The 23,535-nt window shown below is 46.3% G+C and overlaps 1 protein-coding gene across 6 annotated transcripts in view; it reads left to right on the top strand.

Annotated features, from left to right (window-relative positions):
• The first annotated feature begins 1,418 nt into the window (after positions 1 to 1,418).
• gbf1 (golgi brefeldin A resistant guanine nucleotide exchange factor 1) overlaps positions 1,419 to 23,535 on the top strand; it is a 119,322-nt gene continuing 97,205 nt past the window's right edge. For all 6 annotated transcript variants that reach the window (XM_063191385.1, XM_063191386.1, XM_063191384.1 and 3 more), the window contains exons 1-3: positions 1,419 to 1,696; positions 5,670 to 5,770; positions 7,078 to 7,144. In XM_063191385.1, coding sequence (XP_063047455.1) covers positions 5,678 to 5,770; positions 7,078 to 7,144 — 160 coding nt within the window. In that variant the 5' untranslated portion in view covers positions 1,419 to 1,696; positions 5,670 to 5,677. The remainder of the gene's footprint in view (positions 1,697 to 5,669; positions 5,771 to 7,077; positions 7,145 to 23,535) is intronic.

The following is a 23,535-nucleotide window of genomic DNA, read 5'->3' as shown; positions in this document are numbered from 1 at the left end:
GAAAATCTCACAATTTTTCCCACTTTGATCTAAACTAATATCCTGTACAATGCAATTGAAAGACAAACTCAAAGTAAAGTTTTTGCTCTTGGAGTGTGTTTGCAAAGAGGAGCGGACAAAAATGGCCACATCAACATGTGCCACACTGATAGACTCTTACCCAAAAAGGATGAGTGCTGCAATAAAAGTCAAAAGCGCTGCAGCGCAAGCTATTAGTTTAAGGGTGTGCATATTTGTGCAACCATGTTAATACTAGGCCTACATTTTTTATTCTCTATTTTCCCTTTACAGCTTTGGGTTCTCAATCACATTGTGCCTTAGGTTAGATTGGATTAAAGGTGGAAAAAGTTGAAAAATGATAGTCTTTCTGTCACTTTTGTAGCCTACATCACATTTTTATGTAGTAAGACACTCAGCATCATCTAATGTAGGCCTACCAGCCACTGCAATGCCTCTGTTCCAGCTGCTGATACAGAAGTCTGGGCCAGGTCAAGCTCTACAAATTATCGAATGGCCACTTTAAAAAAAGCATGTTTTGTGACTTATGGTTTAATTATTCCCCAATACTGTAGGGCCCATGTCTTAACTGTTCTCTCTCTCTCTCTCTCTCTCTCTCTCTCTCTCTCTCTCTCTCTCTCTCTCTCTCTCTCTCTCTCTCTCTCTCTCTCTCTCTCTCTCTCTCACACACACCCACACCCACACACACTCACACACGAACATGCGGACGCACACACAGGGCAAGCATAAAGGGGTCAGTTGTCCCAGGCCCAGAAAGTGAGGGGCCCACATCTGGGTCCTCAACGGCCTAGGCCTATGCATTTGGGCAGAATGACCATTCTATTTTTTTTTTTTTTAATAGGCCTAGGCCTACAGATTGACCATTCTAGAACAACCTAGGCTATTAGACATTAGTCATTCATGATGAGCTAAACCGTTTCTTCTTTGGAGCTGCTAGTGTAGTTCATGTTTTCATGTTATGTCATGTCTGGCATCATCAAAGTGAAACCAAAGAATGTCAAATGTCTAATAGGTTGTTCTAGAATCCTATAGTGAGGCTGTGATGAAAACATGCCAGCGAGTTGGAGTGAAGTTTTCAACCTGTGGTCCAGCCCAGATGTGGATGACAGGGATGTATTTTGAACTCGTCATCGCTGAAGCGCAACCAAACTTGCAGGATGTTTTCTGTTTAGGTAGTGTAAAATAATCGGCAATATGGAGTATCATCCGGCCATAGTGTAAACGCACAGCTGTTTGTGAGGGGTGGTGACTTTGATCGCACTATTTCATTATAAAAGGATATTTAACTATGTTAGGGGACATCAACCGGAGAGTTATCTTACCAGTGATTGGTTTGCATCCCTGTCTGTCATCTTAAACCGGCAAGTTAGGTTACACTCCACATCTCCACGTCAGTAGGTCTGCTGAATCTCCAGCTTCAGATTGATAGCCGGTTAGTAAGCTAACAGAGATACGTTGCCAAAACCTTTCAGCAGCTCGTGAAATTCAGGGCCAGCACATGGATTTCCCGTGTGTAATGGTTTAAAATGCAAGCGTTCATTCAACTCTAGTCTTTGAAGAGCATTACATTCACAGGGTTCCAACTGGAAATTTGTTTTTGATCACCAGCAGCTAGCTGGTTGGCCAGCTAATCAGTTGAAAATCTGCAGAACGCCATCTTGGTTTCGCACCCTAACAGGTAGGTATCTTTAGCTTAAATGAGATAGGTGGATGTTTAATAATACAAGTACATTATTGACAGACATCGGAATAGGTGTATTCTAGCTCAAACATCTTGAAATTGTTTGGAATCCATACGAAAGAGATGGTATTGCAGTTGACACTCCTAGCTAGCTACCTTTCCAAGCTAACCACATCCAGTTAGCTTGTTAGTGAGATGTGTTCCATTGCCTAGTATTGCTCAATAAATGAAGCTAGCGCTAGCTGAGTTTGACAGTTGTCAACTGTTGACCAAACAGGTCGTAATATTCCGCACTAGTCTTTTCTGCCTCATGTAATATATCAAAAATACCATTTCATGTGCGTGCAATGTAAATATCTGGCTGTCAAATATAAAGGGAGTTGTTGGGAGGATTTTTAACTCCTTGTCAGAATGAAAACAACATTAGCCTCCATCCCTTGCAACTTATTGACGTGGACACCTCTAATATTTCATCATCAGTTCTGGCTTTGTTCCCTGCACACGCAGTTAGTTTTGTGTCGCTGTTGTTATTACACACGGATAATGCTGTAGTGTTGTATCTTTGAATGGGATACTAAGGCAGCTAGCATGTTAGTCCCTAACGTTAGCTGCTTGGCTAACTTCATTAGCTCCATATTCTCTGCAATTACGTGGCTGACATTACGTCGTCTTGTGAAGCCCGACCTCTGTCAACCTGTGGGAGGCAAAGCGAACAAGCCAACAACCACGACGAGGCCATTTGAGATAATGCACGTTTGTTTACAACAGAGAGACTGTAGTTGTCTTGGTAAAATGCATTTGTGTGTACTTTGGACGTCACGTATTACAACAGATGGCTCTGGTTGTTGTATTCAAAATTGCTTGCTGATATGTTTGCCAGCATTGCCAAGTTCAACCCAGGTGAGCTGTGGTCCAGCTTTATGGTGCAATGCATTGCATTTCAAGGCACTCACTGCTCACATAAACCAACACAACACGTGTGCTCATCCTGTCATTACTTTGTGGTTGTTGTAGTCTATTAGCCATTAAATCGATGTCTGTCTTGCCAAATGACTCTTTCTGTAATTGGGGGGGACTACATTGTTGTTGAACAAGACTAATGGTATTGTATGAAAATATTGATGCCAGATGACCTTTCTAACAGATAACCGTCAAACTGCCCATCGTGTTCTGCAGGGCAGTCAAGTCTAGGCCCTTAAACAAAACTGTTCTGTCCAGTAGCCTGGTTGAGAACATGGCGAAATTGAATACACTGGCCTGCTACTTTCTCTGATTCATATCTGCAAAGTATCTGAGCGATGCACTTCCTGTCAGTGTTTGCCTATTTGAGCCGTACCCAGTGCAGTTGTTTAACTAATCAAAACACCCTGTCTCGTGTACCTCTGTGGTTTTGGGTATTTCTTATTCCATTGCAATGCATTATGATGAAGCACACACCCATTATATTGTAATGCCAGTTGATTTGTACTGTGTGTGTTTGATGGGAGGACAACTCCAGAAGAAAGAACACCCTCCCACGTCTCCTCTTTTGATGGGCTTCTCCGAGCAGATAACTACCACGACATATAACCAGGACACACATTTCACATATTAGACCGTTTAGTGCAAGACATTTTTGTTTTGCCTTACTTCCTGCTTTAATCCTGCTTCCTGCTTTCCTATGGAAAAGTAAAAGTTAGGTGAAGAAAAATGGGGAAACAGAAACAGCTGCCCATTTGTTAAATGGGTCAATGCCACTTTAGTAGCAGACGTCAGGTGGTACAACCACAGCTAATGCCCAAAAATTAATAATCGGTAAAAGCAAAACAAGTCTTTTAATTCACACTACAGTGGCATTGCACCACCTCTACTAAAAAAGAAAAGAAAAAAAAATGCCAATGTCCCAAATGCCTTAAATAAAAGTCACATGTCCTAGGACTGATTACTCTTTTAAAAAAAAGTCAAAGCAAAGCGACCGCAGGCCATCTTCAGTGCATTTGAAATCAAAACAGAAGCACCCTATGTTCTATTAACGCAAAAATGGTAGATTGTGCTTTCTTTAGCCTGTTTTCAATAGTGCATTCTTAAGCCTCGGAGGCTTGGCTGGCTTGTGTGTGAGGGCTGTTGAAGTGGACCACGTGGAATCGGGTAAACACTTGAGGTTTGTGAGTCTTGAGCTCTTCTGCAAACCCTTCAGACAATACACTCATATTCCACTGAGCCTCTCATGAGCCATTCACATTTTAATGCATCTTCTTCTTAAGGCCATCCAGTTATCTTTTGCACGTTTACAACGAGAGTGTAACTTAACTCAAACATTGGAGCACTGCGGCTGTTGCGCACTAATACCAGCCGCATCAAGGGGGTTGGGCAGGGTTAATGTCGCACATGAAAGGTGATTTTTGATTTCCATCACATCACATCACAGGACAAGACTGTGTGTGTGTGTGTGTGTGTGTGTGTGTGTGTGTGTGTGTGTGTGTGTGTGTGTGTGTGTGTGTGTGTGTGTGTGTGTGTGTGTGTGTGTGTGTGTGTGTGTGTGTGTGTGTGTGTGTGTGTGTGTGTGTGTGTGTGTGTGTGTGTGGATTAAGGATAGACCGATATATATACCGGTCCGATATTTGCATATTTTAAGTGTACCGGTATCGGCCGATACGCGTGTGGTTTTGGCCGATGCGCCATATTTATTATTTTTTGTCATTCAGGTTTTTTTAAAAGCACCAAGACACTGTATTTTTTTATTATTTGATTGTTAGACATTACTTGATTGTTAAAAGGATGTTTAAATGTTACAAGTTCTACCTCAATTTGATTACCGGTGTGTTAAAGGGAAACTGTGTGAGATTTTTAGTTGTTTATTTCCAGAATTCATGCTGCCCATTCACTAATGTTACCTTTTTCATGAATACTTACCACCACCACCAAATTCTAGGTATTCATTATGACTGGAAAAATTGCACTTTTCATACATGAAAAGGGGGATCTTCTCCATTTCAAAAATAGCCATTTTTTAGCTGCAAAAATCACTGTACTTGGACCATACTCTAAAATATTTGTTTAATACTTAGTAAACTTTCATGTAAAGATCAAATTTGGCAATAGGCAGCCCAAATTCAATAAGCAGCATAGTTGCAGTACCTTTTTTGACCATTTCCTGCACAGTGTCCCTTTAAAGGAATGTTTATTTTTAATTTGAGACCTGGAATATTTGTTATTTTTTTAACCTTTTTTAAAAAAAAAAAACCATATCGGCCCCAAATATCGGGTATCGGAAATCGGGTATCGGCGAAGGGAGATGGAAAAAAAAAATCGGTATCGCATTGGTCATTAAAAAACCTGTATCGGTCAACCCCTAGTGTGGATATGCACGTGCCACAAGCAGTTGACACTGTGTGAGTGTCTGCATCTCTGTGCGGCCCGGCGTGTTCAGATCTACGCGGGGTTAATCCTGTGATCACCACATCCATGCTGAAACACCTCCTCAAATATTAACAAGGTATCCAGCCACTGATGTTTGGCCATGCTGATTGGCGCGCAGCTTTTGTGAAGCGCTAGCCTAACCTGCGCTGGTAAGCAGATTTGGTTGTCAGATTGACACTGCATCTTAGTCTTAGCTGTGGCCAGGGAAGATGTTTGACTTGTGGATTGATCCCATTGGCCTCCTGAGGAAAGGGATCTTTTCTGTGTTCTCCTTCTAAGTATGGGATTTTACATGAAGGCTCTTGTTTTACAGCCTAAGCCTTTGCTCATTCACAGATTTCACCTCCTGGGCTGTGTGTCTGTCTGTCTGGCTGCCTGATCTACTGGCAGTGCGTGCGTGCGTGCGTGCATATATGTGTGTGTGTGTGTGTGTGCGTGTGCATATGAGTGTCTGCGTCTGCATATGAGTGTCTACTCCACGCATGACTGACTGACTCACACAGGCAGTAAGGGTATCTCATCCGGCCCACTTAAAAGTCAATGTCTTTTTGTTCTGTTTTTCCTTTCTCAGATTTCAACATGGTGGACAAAAATATCTACATTGTCCAAGGGGAGATCGCGACAGTAGTCGGTGCCATCAAGAGGAACTCGAGGAGCACGCACATGCCCCTGGTAGGTCCTGAGTGTCTCACTGAGTGATGTGCAGCAGGGCTGCTGGCAGGTTTGGCCAGGCCCAGGACAAGGTCATGTGTAAGGACCCCCTCCCAAATACAATGTAATGACGATCCCATTCTGGGCCCAATGTCTCCCTTGTCCCGGGACAACAGACCCCTTTGTTCCCCTCTTGTCGGCTTCCCTGGAGAGCGATGATGTAATGGTGGATACCGGTACATCCCTAGACCAATGGGCTGCAACATTGTTTCCCAGTCTTTTTTTTGCCGGGACCCCCTTGTGCACCTAAGAATAATTAAGCGACCCCCACCCCCACATATTCCGAATGCCAAACATTATATTTTTCTCCATCAATATTGCTACATTGTAATTTGAGATGAATGTTCACTATTATCCTACGTTTTCCCCGCTTTAAATATGAAGTCCATTCTGTCTGCGACCCCCCCCCCCCCCTACAGTATCTCTGTGACCCCACTAGGGGTCCTGACCCGCAGTTTGGGAACCACTGGGCTACATCATGACATTGCCTTGTCAGGGTCACCAGCCGCTGGTGGTAAACGCAAACCTACTGAAACCCTGTCTGGGCGTCTAACCGCATTTTGTTACCCTATATTACCACATTTAGCTGTATTGTGTTTTTGCATATGTCATGACTCTAGTTTTATCTTTACAAGCTGGGGTGAAGTGCTGCATTTTAGTGCAAGGCATGTAATGATAATAGAAGGAGACATATAAGTTATTTATTGTCACTATACAAGTACATTGAGATGTATTTTGGAAACTACATGCTGGGTTTGGCACCAGATATAACATAAAAGGTTGTTCTGTATTATACAGCTGAGACTTGCTCAAGACACCACAAAGTTAAAGGCATCCCACTGTACTTCAGGTTAACTGCTCAATGTCCTTTTTACTTAGAGCTTGGTGAAATATTTCCACAGGCATGTACTCTTGACTGTTGAATGGCCTTTTCTGCATGCAATTTAACAAAGGATAAAAGGTTAAAAAGATAGGTCCACCATGTTTGGCATTTGCAGATAACAGTTATTAGTGTTTATAGTGCTCCACATCTCAGTGCTTTTGCTCACCTTTGACAGGAGAGACTGTAGATATTGATTTTCCTAGTGTTTACCAAACTTGCCTGAGATTTCTTGACAAGTGTCTCTATTTCCATAGTATTATAGATTTGTGTGTTTAATACCTTCATAACGCTGTATGCTTTGCTTCATTGGGTCAGAGTCCTAAGCTTTAGCCAGTAATAACAATCAATTCTTTGAGTAATAATAATAATCATAATCCCTGGCCAGGATGAAGAACAAGACCCCCTTCTCAACAGCTTTAGCCAGCTGAAAGAAGTCCTCAACAACATTAAAGGTAAGCATCTACAACTTTCCCAGCGAAACTGATATCTAAAGAATTGCAACACGTTTTAATGCGTTGGTTATGCCATGTCATGTCATGCCTTTGTTTCTCAAGTCACACGTTTTGCATTGTGCAAGACTGTCAGCATTGTTAACGGAAGGATGATGAAGCAGCAGCTCATAGCCTGCGGCAGTACCTGAAAAGATACAGCATTGTCACTCATCATATGGGTCCAGCAGCCAACTGCCTTGACACACACACACACACACACACACACACACACACACATCAAGTGCTATGATATGTGTATTGGCCTACATTTTCTGCAAAGCCTAGTTAGTAGAGCAGAAGGCTTCTATCATTAGACTGTGAACTACATCCCCAGAAATATTGAAGGTAAGTTCAATCAGTGTCCTCGTATTGTCTAATTTGCCACACCACTTCACTGCAAGAAAGGGAATTTCAAAGCCACAAAGAACTCAGGAGCAGCATGATAAGCACAAGTCGGTTGTCATGTTAATAGTTGTAGAGGCATGTTTGCAGTCAGCCCCTCTGTTAACTAAAATGTCAAGGCAATCACTGGCAAGAATGACGGTTAGGTGTGTGTGTGTGTGTGTGTGTGTGTGTGTGTGTGTGTGTGTGTGTGTGTGTGTGTGTGTGTGTGTGTGTGTGTGTGTGTGTGTGTGTGTGTGTGTGTGTGTGTGTGTGTGTGTGTGGAAGCGGCAGCGGCAGCGGCAGCGGCATGTAGCGATGTGAAGAGGTGTGTGTGTGTGTATCTGTCTCGTGTTGGCAAATGACATCCTGTTGTTTAGGCACCTGCGCTCCATATTTCCTCCGAGGCCCTGCTTGCCCTTTACTTTACTGCCAGGCCATATCGTCTCGGCATCTCTGCCCCCTGTGTTCAACGCCCGCCCGCCACCGTTGGCCGTTAATTGCATTTCCGTTACCTGGAGGGCCTCCTCCCTGGCCCCGCGGCTGTTTGCCCAGCGCCTAACTGAACGGCCCGTAATTAGTACAGGTGCGAGACAGTGTGTAAATGTTACGGGTGTTGAGTTAGTGTTTTGTTCCTCTTGAGATGTGGACGGGCTCAGTTTGGAGGTTTGCACTGTCTTGCAGTCATTGGTTATGTTGAGTGATGAAAATTATGTAAAAAATTTTTTTTGGTTCAAACAAAGAAAAAACGCCTCAGACGTATGTGGGTTGCAAACCCTCAAAAACGCAAAACAGTTTTGGACGAACTGACCTGGCATATGGAGTCATGCAGTGAGTCTATAATGCTATTGGGGGCGTGGCTTTGGTCATGGCGGCCTTCTTGCACATTTGTTGACATTCAGCAAGTGATTGGACTGCACAGAAATGTTTTACTGGTCATTCTCGCAATATGTATATTGCCACTCTTGATATCGCGATTTCGATACATTTTCCCTATATTGCAGAGCCCTAAACGCTATGGTCGAGTTTTGTGGAGTTTCCATGCAAAGTAGGTTTGTTGACCCAATTCAGGCACAGTATATGTCTGTGGAAAGCTGTAGAGGTGTCAAGGTTGCAAGAAGGTGATTGTAAACTGATTCAAATCAGATTTTATTTTAGAAGCTTGGTAAATGTAACGGCTTTCAGAAGCGGTGCGCTCAATTGTTAATGCATTTTGCTTTTTCAGATTCGAGACCTCTGTTGTCTGCATGTGCACATCCAGTAGCACCCCAGCTTCTCTCGAGCATTCATGGGCTCTCTCACGTACACACACGTTCTTGCTTTGAGCTTTCGCTTTCATGCAAACACGTAGACTTGCTTTTTCTGTTCTTCACCAGACCACATATGCACACTCTCTTGTGTGTATATATTTTCTCTCGCTCTCTGACTCTCTCTTTCTCTCTTGCTCTTGCTCTTTCTCTCTCTTGCGCTCTCTCTCTCTCTCTCTCTCTCTCTCTCTCTCTCTCTCTCTCTCTCTCTCTCTCTCTCTCTCTCTCTCTCTCTCTCTCTCTCTCTCTCTCTCTCACTACAGCCATACTTGCCATATGAAGGGCGTTCTGCTGATTTAGTGACTTGTTAAAGATTGATTGATTGATTGGTTTATTGACAACACATCAGTTTTCTCCTTTACAGAAGCACTGTTCTTCCTGTGGTCAAACAAATCCATACATTATTTTAATTTTACATATTTTCTCTTTTCTTTTTGCAAATAATACAAACCGAAAGAGAAGGCTGATTGATGTCAATAAACTGGCGTTAAAAAGTCAAGTCTCTTTCTCTCTCACACGCACACACACACATACACAGCAAAGTTCACTGAGCACTTGTTCTGTTTTTTTTGTAGCCCTCACTCTTGTTCCTGATGAACTTGGCCGACTGCTCAGTGCTCAGCTGCCTGTGTGAGAATGATGGCCTGAGGCACTGGAGACCGGCCGAACGGGTGGAGTGGAGTAGAGTGGTTACCTAGGTGACACCAGGTGAACACAGAGACAGTTGGGGGAACCAGTGCAGTGGTTGCTATAGCCATGTGATGAACAGGTGCATGCAGGGCAACAATGAGGGAATGGTTGCATTTGGACGTCATGATGTTGGAGTGGTTGGCTTGGGATGAGTGTAGTAGTTGCCTTAGGGGGGTCATCATGTACAGGATGTGTGTTAGATAAGTTGTTGTATGTTTTGGTGGGATAGAATACAACTCATTTTAGCCTGGGCAAGTTAGATTTCAGCCATTGTCATTGATCCTTTCTCTGCTGTGAAAGACAGGTAAAAAACAGAAACATGAACTGCCGTCTCTCTGCCAGTCCATGTGCATATTTGTATTAAGCAACAGTGATGGTGCTGGACTGTTGCCACTGCTGTGGCCTTTCTGGCAGTGAGATAGTGGTGAAAGAGAATGCAGTGAGGTCACAGCAGTAGGTCTCGTTCCATAACCCCTGGTACTTCATGCATTGTCTCTGTCTCTCTCTTTCTCTTCGTTTTTCTTTGTCACTCTCTCTTTTATCTCTGTTCTCTGTTTGTCTCTGGATTCACATCTTTCTCCCTCTGACTTCTACCCTCTCTCTGTCACCCGTCTTTCCACTCTCTCTATCCCTCTCTTGTTCTATCCCTCTTTCCCTCTCCCCTTTATCCTGTTCTCCACCCCCCCCACCCCTCCGTCTCTCTGTCTAGGGAATGTTGTGGCCTGTGAGATGGACAGGCACGCCTGGCCGTGGGGCCTGGGAGGAATCCGCCACGCTTTTCCACTCGTTCTTTACGCTCATCCGTGCCCTCCCCCCTTCCCCTCTCTTCCAAAACACCAAAGACCTTGTTAGCGTGTGTGTGTGTGTGTGTGTGTGTGTGTGTGTGTGTGTGTGTGTGTGTGTGTGTGAGATATGTCTCGATGGGGAGCGTAAGTGTGTATGCTTGCTGTTTCCTTCCTCAGAGATGGCTGCTTGTTTGTTTGGATGCTGCTGATTGGTTTATTTTGCAGATTGGGGTGGGGTGTGTGTGTATGTGTTGGGGGTGTAGTGGGAAAGGATCGGTTATCGAACCTTGGGCCAGACTCGAACCCGGATCCCAGGCTTAATGGTGTGACGCCTCAGCCCACCGATGCCTGATGAAGATTCAGGGTTAGGGATGCACCGGTATCGGCACCCGATACTTCTCATTATACTCGTACTCGTCAAGCACTTGCCGATACCAGGAACGATACTGCTATTACTCAAAATAATGCAAAATCTTGTCACATTCTGTGGACTTGAAAGCAGCATGGAAAAAAGTGCCACCTCATACATTTACTAACATTTAAATCTACATGGAAATGGACAATAAAAATATCACAGGTGGAAAAAAACAAGGCCATGCATTTATTTTCATTGTATTTTGGTGGTAAAAGGTATAGGTACTCGGTATCGGCAAGTACACACATTAAAATGTACCCGTACTTGTATCGGTTTTCAAAAAAGTGGTATCGGTGCATCCCTATCCAGGGTGATCGAAATGTATTTTAAATAATAAAGTGTATTTTTTTGGAGCTTATCGGCAGTGTGCAGACCTACCTTTTCAACTGCCTTAGCCCATTGAGCCACTGCACCTCATGCTTGGCCTGTTTGCTGGGACTGAGCTCAGCGAAGGGAGCTACTGGCAAGTGTCTGACCTCCTGCCCTCCACTAGCCTACATGGTAAGATGTGTACCAGCCTCTCTGAGACGGAGCGTTTTTCCCCGTCTTCTCAACGCATGCAACAGTGTGAAACGGGATTTGGATTCCTTTGCATGTCCCCCTTATGAGAAGAATTGACAATAAATCTGGCTCTGACTTTGGACTTGTGTCTCATGGGTCTGTGGCTTAGTTTTCCAGTGTGTAAGCAGAAGTGTCATAATGTTAGATTGTTTCGAAAGTGTGTGTATGACTCAGATCATATCTAAAGTGTCGCGTTGGGGGATGGTTCAGGTTGAGGCTAGATTAGGCGGGCGCTGCAGTGTGTTGTGGGTTGGTTCAGGTCTGTTTATTGGGCTTGGTGTTCTGTGAAGTGGCAGAAGGGGTTATTAACTTAAAATGTATCTTGTTGTTAATGTTTGTGTGCTTAGTCAAGTTTAGATGTGAAGTGTGTGTGTGTGTGTGTGTGTGTGTGTGTGTGTGTGTGTGTGTGTGTGTGTGTGTGTGTGTGTGTGTGTGTGTGTGTGTGTGTGTGTGTGTGTGTGTGTGATGTGAGGGGAGGTCTCCAGAGTGCCACAGTGGGGCTCAGTAGGCTAAGCTGGGTCAGGCCTCTCTGTACGCCTGTATGTGCACGTCAGGCCGTACATGAAGTGTGTGTGTGTGTGTGTGTGTGTGCGCTCGCGCTCACACACGTACGTGAGAGTGTGTGTGTGTGTGTGTGTGTGTGGTCTCAGTGGGCTAAGCTGGGTCAGGCCGCTGTGATGTACTATGAATGCGTGTGGATGAGAGACGAGGGGCTCATTATACCCGCGATGATGAACACGGCCTTAGCATCTCCACTGCCTTCATAGCTGCACGGGAAGCATAGGCCTCATTCGGGTCCGTACTTCAGTGTGTAGTATACGCACTAGTTGCAGGTCAATGTTCTTAGGGTGGCCGCACAGGGGGTGTGTGTGTGTGTATTCTGCTGTGGATTACTCCTTATGATGCTGGGAACTGCTCCATTGAGCCCCACACTGAGGTTACCATGAAGTCCCTTTTGGTCTGACCATACATCTACATGCTTCCTGCAAGGTGTGTGTGTGTGTGTGTGTGTGTGTGTGTGTGTGTGTGTGTGTGTGTGTGTGTGTGTGTGTGTGTGTGTGTGTGTGTGTGTGTGTGTGTGTGTGTGAGAGACGTACGGTACGATTGTGAGAGAGTGGGTTACACTGGGTGGCCTGCTCTCCTCTCTGTCCCAGCTGTCATCCTACTGAAAGCTTGCTGATTCCATTCACACTATGTATTCCAACCCCAAACACCACCACCATCACCCTGCACCACCACCATCCTCCATTTTTTTTTTTTTTTACTACAAAAGACGCCGCCTAAGGAAATGGACTTCACTCCCTCCCTCCCCCCACAAAGGTTCCATTCTCTTGCCCGCCCTCACCCCCCATTCTCCCCTCCCTCTGCCCAGCGAGGACTGATTGACAGTGCCATGTGCTAGCTTGCAGCTGGACTCATGTCAACTCTCCTCTCCGGCGAAGGGGCTGGGTAAATATAGCAGGGAGTCCTGTCATCCACTGAGATAGATTGTTCTGGGAAAGGAAGTGTTGTCTCTCTTTCTGTAGAAAACAAAAAAAGAGAGATATGGAGAGAGAGGGAGGAGAGGGAGATTTTACAATTGTGAGTAGAAAGTTGTGCGTGTGTGGTTTTTTTTCCATCTCCTCCCCATTTTCTGCTTCAAAAAGATCATTGCCCCCCTTACTTCTCTTTGTGGGTCAGAAACCGTCAGTATTTGTATGGATGGAAAACGGGTTACACGAGTTGAAGCATCGGTGAAGACTTGCGGGCAACTGCTGACATTTTCGGAACTCCGCACCCACCACAACAAACCCACACTTAACCACACAACAACCCATATGTAACCACACCACAATTCAAGTCACAACCAAAACCTAGCAATTAATCACACTTTAACCACACTTCCTGCAACAAGCCACACTTCACCACACAGCAAACACTTGCTATACTCCAACCTCAATCCACATCAGCCTCTGAGCCAGCGTGAATGTGGGTGGATTACCCCAAGCTGGATGGAAAGAACCTCTACAGGAGATGTATCCCCAGAACATGGTTAAGTGAAGTTAACCTACAGGAAGTGCTAATCTCCTAATAGATAGCCCACAGGTGTCATTTAGTTAGGAAAATGAGGAATCCAGGCTCTTCTATTAGATGATTTACACCACATTAAGGTTAGCTAAACCTGGTTTACTACTTGGCCAGGATGTTGGAACTCTAACCTGGTAGACCTGTTTACTTATCTGCCTGTTGCACAACTGATCAAGTCAGGGTATACTAGGGGCCCTGAGAGAAAAAGTGAAAAACATCAGCCCCCGCGGCCTCCTCCCCTTCTCCCAGGTGTTGCATGTATCCATCAAGCTGTTTGTTCATAAGGAAGATGGCCGTTTGCCCTGGAATATTGCTTCTGCTTCCGGTGTCCGTGGGTCAAGTCCAGGTAATATGTCCTGCCCGGCGATAAGCAGCACTTCCCTCGCTGACTCCACTTGGCTGCGGAGTTGGCCACCGCTTCCCAGCCGGGGGATCACCAGGAGCCTCACTGGCTCCAAATGATCTTTTTTGATGAAAGAATAATAAGCCCAGGGGCCGGCCTTGACAGTAGCTTTAAGCATTAACTTGCCTCGCTTGCCGTTACCTTAACTGAGAAGGTCATCAGTTCATTTAGCGCTCGCAGGGGAGAGTCCCACCGGCTCACGTCTCACGTCTCTCTACTCTACGCCATCCTTACCACTCTCTTAGGGCCTGCTACATTACCGGCTCACGTCTTCTTCGCTACCTCTCTCTGTGGGCCTGCTGCTACTTTACTTACAGCCAGGTTTTCTGTTGCTGACATTGCAAGCTGCCGTCTCTGTCAAACTCGGGGGGCAGATGACACTCCTGAGAAGTCCCTGAAGAGAAATCGGCTAAACTGGTGATGAAAGTCTTAAGACTCTCCATGCTATCAGTGTCCTGATATGATGACATGCTTACATGATAGTCACCAGCTATTGATGCAGTGCTTTGCTGCTGACCTGACCGCCAGGGCTACTGGAAGTGGTTAGGGGGCAGTAGTAAATGTTAGTTTCTTTTCCCCGTTTTGGCACCTATTCTGGTTGAATATGGTGAAATGTGTAAGACCTTATCTTCGCTTCTCTGCACGATATCTGTAAGAATGTTTTTGTAAGCGATTGTACTGGTGTTTATGTCTGCTACTATCCATGTGCGTGGTGTCCACTCAGCAGTAAAATGTTTTCACATCTGATTGTGTGTGTGTGTGTGTGTGTGTGTTTGTGTTGATGTGTGTGTGTCTGTGTGTATGTCTGTGTGTATGTCTGTGTGTGTGTGTGTGTGTGTGTGTGTGTGTGTGTGTGTGTGTGTGTCTGTGTGTATGTCTGTGTGTATGTCTGTGTGTGTGTGTGTGTGTGTCTGTGTGTGTGTCTGTGTGTGTGTGTGTGTGTTAGCGAGCAGATCACCGCTGACAGCGCTAGCCCCTTGGACATGTGTCGGCTAATCCTCTACTGCTTAGGAATTACAAACAAACGTCTCGGCCTTGATAAATAGGCTGCGGGGGCCTCGCGGTTTGGTGTCTTACTCTGGCCGGCCTCGAATTCTGCTTTCTCCTCCGTCCCCACTCCCAAAGTCTGCCGGCGAAAGCTAGGATTTGCGGTGTGTGTGTGCGCGCGCGCACACGCTCGTGCGGTGCTTGTGTGTGCGCTTGTGTGCTGGCTGTGTGCATGTGTGCTGCGTGTGTGCATGTGTGCGTGTGCGTGTGTCATGTGTGCTGCGTGTGTGCATGTGTGCTGCGTGTGTGCATGTGTGCTGGGTGTGCATGTGTGCTGGCTGTGTGCATGTGTGCTGCGTGTGTGCATGTGTGCGTGTGCGTGTGCGTGTGTGTAGTTGTCCAGTGATCTCCGGCATCACGGGAGCCTGTGCTTCAGGGCCCCTGGTTTAACCCACAGTGGAGTATGTGGACAGCCCGGACCCAATCCCCTTCTGAATTATTCAACGCTCGCCCGCTGCCTTATTACAAACCACTGCTGACACACGCTTGTCCACAGAGTCCCACTCTCCAGGCTGAAGGGTGCTCTTTTGCAGTCCGCTGTGTAGTCCGCTACCTTCTGTTCCTACCCCTTCTATTGCACTTGTTTTTTTTACGCTGTGTGTGAATCTATCTAAACAACATACTGTTTCTTTGTGTCTCTTGTCGTTTTTAAATCCACACAGTCACTGTATTTATCTGTCTCTCACTGTCTGTATTTTTTTTCCTGTCTCGACTCTCGACTCTCGTCTCTCGACTCTCGTCTCTCGTCTCTCTCTCTCTCTCTCTCTCTCTCTCTCTCTCTCTCTCTCTCTCTCTCTCTCTCATCTTGTTATGCAGTGCTCGGCTTCAGTCTGTGGGGTAAATCCCCCTCACCAACCCCCCATTTTGCAAGGGAGGTCGTCTTTTTGACAGGTCTGCCGTGGCTGCAAATCCGCTCATTTTCATTCACACAAATGCGGCGCTGAGATTTTTATACCTCACAGATGTGAAACCTGCCTCTCCTTACCTCACCTACCCCCCAACATGATTGACAGCTCATATACACCTTTCTCTCTCTCTCTCTCTCTCTCTCTCTCTCTCTCTCTCTCTTTTCCCCCCTCCTTTCCTGTCTATTTCCTTCTGCCTTTGTCTCTCACTCTGTTAACAGTAACGAAATTCACAACCACACTCGTAATTGAGGTGGACTTGAGCAGTGGGGTCGATGCAAGGTGCTCGGGACTGGCTGCCTGTTTGGGGACTAGGTTACCACAGTTCTCTGATGGTTCCCATGGCGAGCTTTCACATAATTACCTTACTGTTCGTCCCCTCCGACAAATGGATGGCACACGTAGCTTCTCTTGTTAGGCCACACCGAGATTGCCGCAAAAAATGAGCTCAGCTTGTTTGCATCACTGCCCCCCCCCACCCCCCCCACCACCAAAACGCCAACCCCCCCCCTGCCACTTAAGGTACGCATTTAAAATATTCTCAAGGATGTCAAGAGTAGAAATGTATTCATTAAAAAAAAATCACAATATCTCAGACTGACATTAATTCTCAGGTGCATTAATGAGAACACCTGAGGTGTCATGCAGCTCTTTTCACCTCACATTTATGAATTAGAGAAGAAATTCAAATAATCTAGGTCGCCAATTGTTTACATTACATTTATTTGACACAAAATGCAAGCACTAAAATGGGAATTGGTGGTTTCTTTTTCTCTTTGGGATGTCTGCCCACATTGCTCATTCATCAGCCATCATTTCTTCATCGCTTGATCTAACGCAATGGCAACTCCATATCAGAAAAGCCTTACCCCCGACCTCCCCTCCATTTCCTCCATGCCCCCAAAGTCTCCGATCGTCCCTTGGTCTGGATTTAGCGCTGTAGGCTGGTAAAAGTTAAGGTATGGTGACACAGAATTTCCAGCCGGGGTTGTCCTGACGTCTAAAGATAAGCTCGGAGAGAGCTCTGCCCCACGTCCGACTGTCTGACCATCCATGCCGATGTAGGATTGATTTATTTGGCACCTAGCGGTGGTCCAGGCACACACACACACACACACACACACACACACACACACACACACACACACACACACACACACACACACACACACACACACACACACACACACACACACACACACACACACACACACACACACACACACACACAGAAGCCGGGGGCACCCAGTAGATGGAGGTTCCTACTAAGTCCTATTTTTGGAACGAGTGATGTGTGCGTGTGTACGCACGCATGTGTGGTTGCGAGTGACTTAGTGGATGTGGGCTCACTTCTTTCCACCCCATCCATTCTTCAAGTCATCTGGTTGTCTGTGTGTGTGTGTGTGTGTGTGTGTGTGTGTGTGTGTGCATGGGGTGTCGCCACAGTGACCACGGGAGAGGAGTCTTCCGATGGCCCCCGGCAACATTTGTCAGGACGTACGACACTCACTTATGCAAATGTGTTTGCTCATGTCCTCAAGGTGTCTGCCCTTGGCTGACCTCCTTCATCAACATGTCTTAAGCTCTGCCAGGCCACACGAGCATTCGTTACGCACTCAATCATGTTCATACGCGGATATCTACTAGTGTCTGGGAAGGTACAGACCCGTCCAGAGACGGCACGCACGCACGCACACACCACTATGTATGCTCGTACAAATATATCCTCTCTTTCACTCTCATCACACAAAGATTTCCATTCTCCAGAATAGATAAGATGTATACATGAAATGCGTGTGCGTGGGTGCACGCGTGTGTGTATATTATATGAAACGGGCAAATCTGATTTCATATTTCTGTACTAGATCCAGAGATGTGTGTGTGTGTGTGTGTGTGTGCGTGCGTGCGTGTGTGTGTGTAGCTGTGCTGCGGGCTAATGTAATGTGCGGTGTGGCCAAAGCCTTTTGATATTTCCTGAGGATCTGTGGAGGGCAGTCCCCAGGATCAGAGCCCAGTGGAACACATGCGGCCGGGGGCGGGGGCCGGGCCTTAGGGGGCTGCCATTAACCTAAGCCCTGCTGTCCAGGGCCCTGTTACCGAAGCACATCACTCACTGTCTCTGTCTTGTTGGCCGTCTCACTGGCATGGCATGGGCTCTCTCTTGCTGGTCTTTCTTGCCTCACTCTCTCCTCCTCCTCTTCTTCTCTCTTTATCTTCTCTTACTCATCTCTTGCTTTCTTGTTTTGTTCTTTCGTTTTTTATTTGCTCTTTCGTTTATTCTGTTTTTCGTTTTGTATTCTCTTATAATCTCTGTCATTTTCTCCTTTTTTCTCCTTTTGTCTTCTGAACCAGTCAAGAACCACATATTTTGCACATTCAACTTGAAGTAAAAGAATTACATTTTGCTTGTTTTTGTCAGCGTCACACAACTGGCCACTGACCACGGTATTAGCCTATTAGTCTAGACCAGGGGTGGGGAACCTTTTTCATTTGAGGGGCCACTTCAAATTCATCCGAGGGCTGTAAAAGTCCTCCGAGGGCCGCACTATGAAGACAAACCAGGATTTCCCCCAGCACTTTAGGCCTATATTGAAGGCAGCCACCTTTAAAACAGACACTACCTTCTCTAAGTCCCCTGAATATAACTCACTGTAAATGTATTTTCTAAGATTCCTTTTCAAAATATGTCATATTTCATGTGAAGCTCCATAACATCAACATTACATCAGGGGCCGGATTAAAAGGCCTGAAGGGCCGCAAACATCCCTGGAGACATAGGTTCCCCACCCCTGGTCTAGACTCTTCTATCCTTAAGGGCCGTACACACACGTCGCTGCTAGTTACTCGCTCAGCGGATGAAGTCAATAGAATGTCTACGTGTTCCAGCGAGTCTCGCTGGCGAGTAGGCGAGGAGAGTACAAGCGATGCGATGTGGGCGGGTTCCGAGATAAACTTATTTTATCTTCGAGCGACGCGAGTTAAGCGAGTAACCAATTGGAATGCAGGATACAGATTATTGACAGGTGACGTTGCCCCTGTGGTGTTCTGACCACCCAACTTCTGCACGCAATCACACTTTGAAGTGTTGAGGAAAATACATCCAATACAGTGTACACCATCAAAGGCTCATATGCATGGTTGTGCACAGCACACGATCAACGTTAAACAGCGTAGGTCTACATTTTGTTTCGTACGGACGTTATTGGCGCGGACAGCGGGAACCATGACAACCAGTAAACAAAATCACCCAGAGCGAGTGGCAAGTAGGCGAGTGAGCAAGTAGCGAGTAAATAGCAGCGACGTGTGTGTACGGCCCTTTACTTTGGCACTGTTACTTTGAAGTCATGTGCCTATTCAGACCCAGAATTCACACACAGGAATTTGGTCATAGTGAATAAGTATTTGCTCTCCTTACTGTTGTGTTGAAGACCAACGCTAGTAAGGAAGATTACATTCTTATGTACCACCAGGCAACTTTTAATGCTCAGTGCTTATATGCGCTTTGTTCTTCTGACGGCCTGCTATTGCTATTATAGAATGGGTGACGCAAGGGAATTCCAGTAGACAACTGGCATTGTATGAGTGAGTGCGTGTGTGTGTGTGTCGTGTGTCGTCTTTCTGTGTGTGTGTGTGTGTGTGTGTGTGTGTGTGTGTGTGTGTGTGTGTGTGCGCGTGTGTGTGTGTGTGTGTGTGTGTTCGCCCTGCTTGTCCCGCTACAGTAAAAAGGTCTGTCATTGTGTGTGATTAATATGCCCTCCCATCACCTCCATGGTAGGCGGGGGGGACAGACACCTCCAGCGTTGCTGAGGTCCCGAGCTGTAAATCTGCCCACTTAACAGGCCTCTAACGGGGGACTGACAGCATTGGCTTATGCCCTGGAGCTCCGTGTGTGTGTGTGTGTGTGTGTGTGTGTTTGAGAGAGAGAGGGTGACACATGTGTTATAGCCCCTCCTCTGGACTCTGGTGTGTGAGAGAAGGGGAGAGTCCCTTATCCTGCGCGCTTGATATCACACACACACACACACACACACACACACACACACACACACACAGGCTCTCACATCAATCAGGGCTCTGTCTGCTTTCTTAGCCGCGTCGACAAGCACAGAGGGCAGCGGAACAGTCCCTTATCCTAACCCTCCGAGACACACGGACTCGCATACACACTGAAACATGCGGCATATGGAAGTTCCAGTGCCAGCCGTAACTCAAGCATATGTACAAACTACTATGGCTCCCAAAGCCTAGTCATAAAAGCAAGAAATAAAAAGCAGCCAGTTTCTATGTCTCCACCCCGCTCACAGCAAATATATAATTTCCGCATCTCAGCTAGCCGTCATGCATTGTTAGCCTATGTTGTCAGCTTTTGTTGCGCCGTCATGCTTTTTGGGACAGCGTTTACGTAAGGTTCATAGGAGTCGTAAGATTTTTGCTGCTAGAATAAAGCTCCATTATCACTGTGCTTAAATTCCTGCTGGCTCCAAGCAAAATGCATTTGGACACACTGTCGGTCACAAGATATGGCCTCACTGGTTAAGTGGCGGAGGACTGTCCTCAGTGACATTGTGCCACACCCACAGTAGTGTGCAGAGGGATTGGGTTGGGGTTGGTCGGGGGATGGGAGGTGGTGTGTTTTCTGCCAACCAGTGCCAAGTTTGTGCCATCTTGGAGGTGCAGACGATGTGCTGACAGTTTATCTCCCCGGCTTGAAGATGTCTGCCAAACCCCACACATACTCAAGGTGTCCATCAGAGCCCCCCTGGTGCCTCTCCATCGGATTGAGTTCTACTTCACCAGGGACCCGGCTAATGAATATCAGTGCTAATGATACTAGGAAGAGCAAGTAAACGCTCAACAGATTTAGCAGTTACATTTCGTATGCAATTAGCTTAAGTAGTGAGAAGCCGAACGAACTCTTGAATACAAATCTGATGATGGTTCATTGAGAAAGTATGACGAGACTTTTAACTACCGGTATACTGCCATTTTACATGTGTCTTTAACACGCTTTAGACGTTAGGCTCATGCCCTTGAGTTTGTTACTGTTCAGGGCAAGCCGTGGAATTTCCGTTGGGTTCATTTGTCTGTTTGTTGCTTAAGTTCAGTTTGACTACGTTGCTAGCAGAAGTTGTTTGTGGATTTGATGCCAACCGCACACCAAAATTGTATTTATTGGGCACAAACATCACACCTGTGCATTTTGTGGAATAAAGCCGTCTCAACTCAACACTGTGTATTTGTGGTGTTGTGTTCTCTCTCTCACTGTCACTCATGCGCTCTCTCTCTCTCTGTCTCTCTCTCGCTCTCTCTCTGTCTCTCTGTCTCTGTCTCTCAATCTCGCTCTCTGTCTCTCACACACACACACACTGTCTGTCTCTCTGTCTCTGTCTCTCTCCCTCTCTCTCTCTCTCTCTCTCTCTCTCTCTCTCTCTCTCTCTCTCTCTCTCTCTGCTAGTGGAGGCTCACTCGCGCTCCTACTGTTCTTCTGTCTGCAGGTTTCTGCTAATCCTCTTGGCCCAGCTTGCCATCATGAGCAAACACTGCAGCCTAATTACCCACAGCCCTCTGAATGCCCAATGACCACACACACACACACACACACACACACACACACACACACACACACACACACACACACACACACACACACACACACACACACACACACACACACACACACACACACACACACACACAGCCAACAAAATCATAAATGTCTCACACACACAAAACCAGAAATATCTCAATAGCACACGTACCGTGATTATCTGCATATATGTGAATGAGTTGCGTGTGTCTTTTAAAGCACTCCAGTAGCAATTGCCTCAGCACAAGCAGTGCACCACATTTTGAAGTGATGCCTCCACTGCTGACTGTGCTGGGTATATTGGCTGACATACCTGTCCGCATACATGACTGATGTGCCCTTTTTGTGTCTGGTACACAGCATGTGTTCTGTTCTGTTGTCAGTCACCTGTGCTGCAGGCATCAAAGGTGTGTGTGTGTGTGTGTGTGTGTGTGTGTGTGTGTGTGTGTGTGTGTGTGTGTGTGTGTGTGTGTGTGTGTGTGTGTCTGTCTGTCTGTGTGGTGGGTTTGCATGTGTGTGGATGCATGCTGCAGGGATCTACTGTTAATGTTGTGTTAAGCAGATTCTTATGAGGTGGTAATTGGCACAGTAAGGCCAGATATACAGCTCTGCTGGCTCAGCCTTGCTCTCCACAAGGTTGACCGAGGCTCTGCTATTTTGTGTGTGTGTGTGTGTGTTTGTTTGTCTGTGTGTGCGTCTGTGTGTGCGTCTGTGTGTGCGTCTGTGTGTGTGCGTGCGTGCCTGCGCGTGTTTGAGCGAGCGAGCTTGGAAAGACGCACTAAAAACAGTGCAAGAGTGACTGCAACCTGTCATGCGCTAACACTGTGTTATTTGTGTGCGTGGCTGTGTTTGTGTTCTTGAAAGGAATGGAGGAAGGGGGACCCGGGGAATGGGGGGCCACAGAGCTGGCTGGTATTTATGTGAGTGTGGAAACGTGGGTGTATTGATGATATTTGGAGGTGGCAAGTGTCCTCCTTGGAGGTGCAAACGTGGGGCCCTCGCTAAAATTACCTCCAGAGAGGCCCACGTGGCACTTAAATTTAGCCGGATTGGAGGGTGGGGGGTGGGTCAGTGGTGCGCCTGCCGCCTGCCCGGCTTGCTTGACCCACCCCCTCAAAAACGAGGAAGGGGAGGACGAGACGAGGAGACCCCCCGTCCCGGATGTTGGCGCCTCGAGGACGAGCCATTTTACACCCCCGTCCCGTTTTTAAACCCCACTTTGTGTTTGGGTTTTAAGTCGCGCCGCTCGCTCGCTTGACTCGTTTGACTCGGCTGACTCGTTAGTCAGTATTTTATGATCATCCGCAGTCCAGTCCAGAATCCCCACAGATGACTGGAGATCAGAGGGGTCAAGAGGGATGGATGGCTATTACAGAGTGCCGTCGCCCCACTGGGACCGGCTTAGCTCAACTCTAGTCTGTAGCCACACTACCCTAGGCCTCAACTCTGTTCAAACAGTCTTGTGCTTCTACTTCATCATGTCCAACATCATGTGTAGGGTAGGTGGGTGCCATTTGAAGTCTGTAAAGAGGGATGTCTTTTTAACGGAGTGTCTGGTCCCTCTGGGACCGGCTTAGCTCAACTCTGAAGTACACGCTCGCTACCCTAGTCTTCAACTCTGTTCAAACAGTCTCATACAGCTTCAAGTCCAACATCATTGTGTATGTGTAGGGTAGGTGGGTGCCATTAAACTCTGTAAAGAGGATGGATGTCTGTTACAGAGTGTTGGCTCCCACTGGGCCAGCTCAATACAGCTGTCCACTAGGCTTCAATAACTCCTAACTAGGTTCAAACAGTCCTGTACCATTCTCTTACTTCCGACCAATGTTATCTTGTGTGTAGGCTAGGTGTCCAGCCTTCAAATGAATACGGACTCTCCTCTGTCGGCAAATGGAGACGAACTGTAAAATACAAAGCAGTAAAATAGGGCACTTCCCAACATTAGTCACAGAAAATTGTTGTTGTTATGGAAAGTATCCAAAACAGAATTCAGCCCAATTTCGACTGTAGATGCCTATCACCATGTTTCGATACTTTTTTATTGGATGAGTCGGCCTCCATTTGTCATAAAATAAATATAATTGCAATGACGCTACATAAACACACTTTGTCATTGTCTTTTGCCTTGTGTGCTTTTCACAGGGTTGCAAATGACTTTGCGTCGACCTTCAATGCTGTGGAAAAATGCACTGGCTAAATTGAAT

The sequence above is a fragment of the Engraulis encrasicolus genome, chromosome 24 (assembly GCF_034702125.1).
Source record: "Engraulis encrasicolus isolate BLACKSEA-1 chromosome 24, IST_EnEncr_1.0, whole genome shotgun sequence".
NCBI lineage: Eukaryota > Metazoa > Chordata > Actinopteri > Clupeiformes > Engraulidae > Engraulis > Engraulis encrasicolus.
This window is presented reverse-complemented; position numbering and strand designations above follow the sequence as displayed.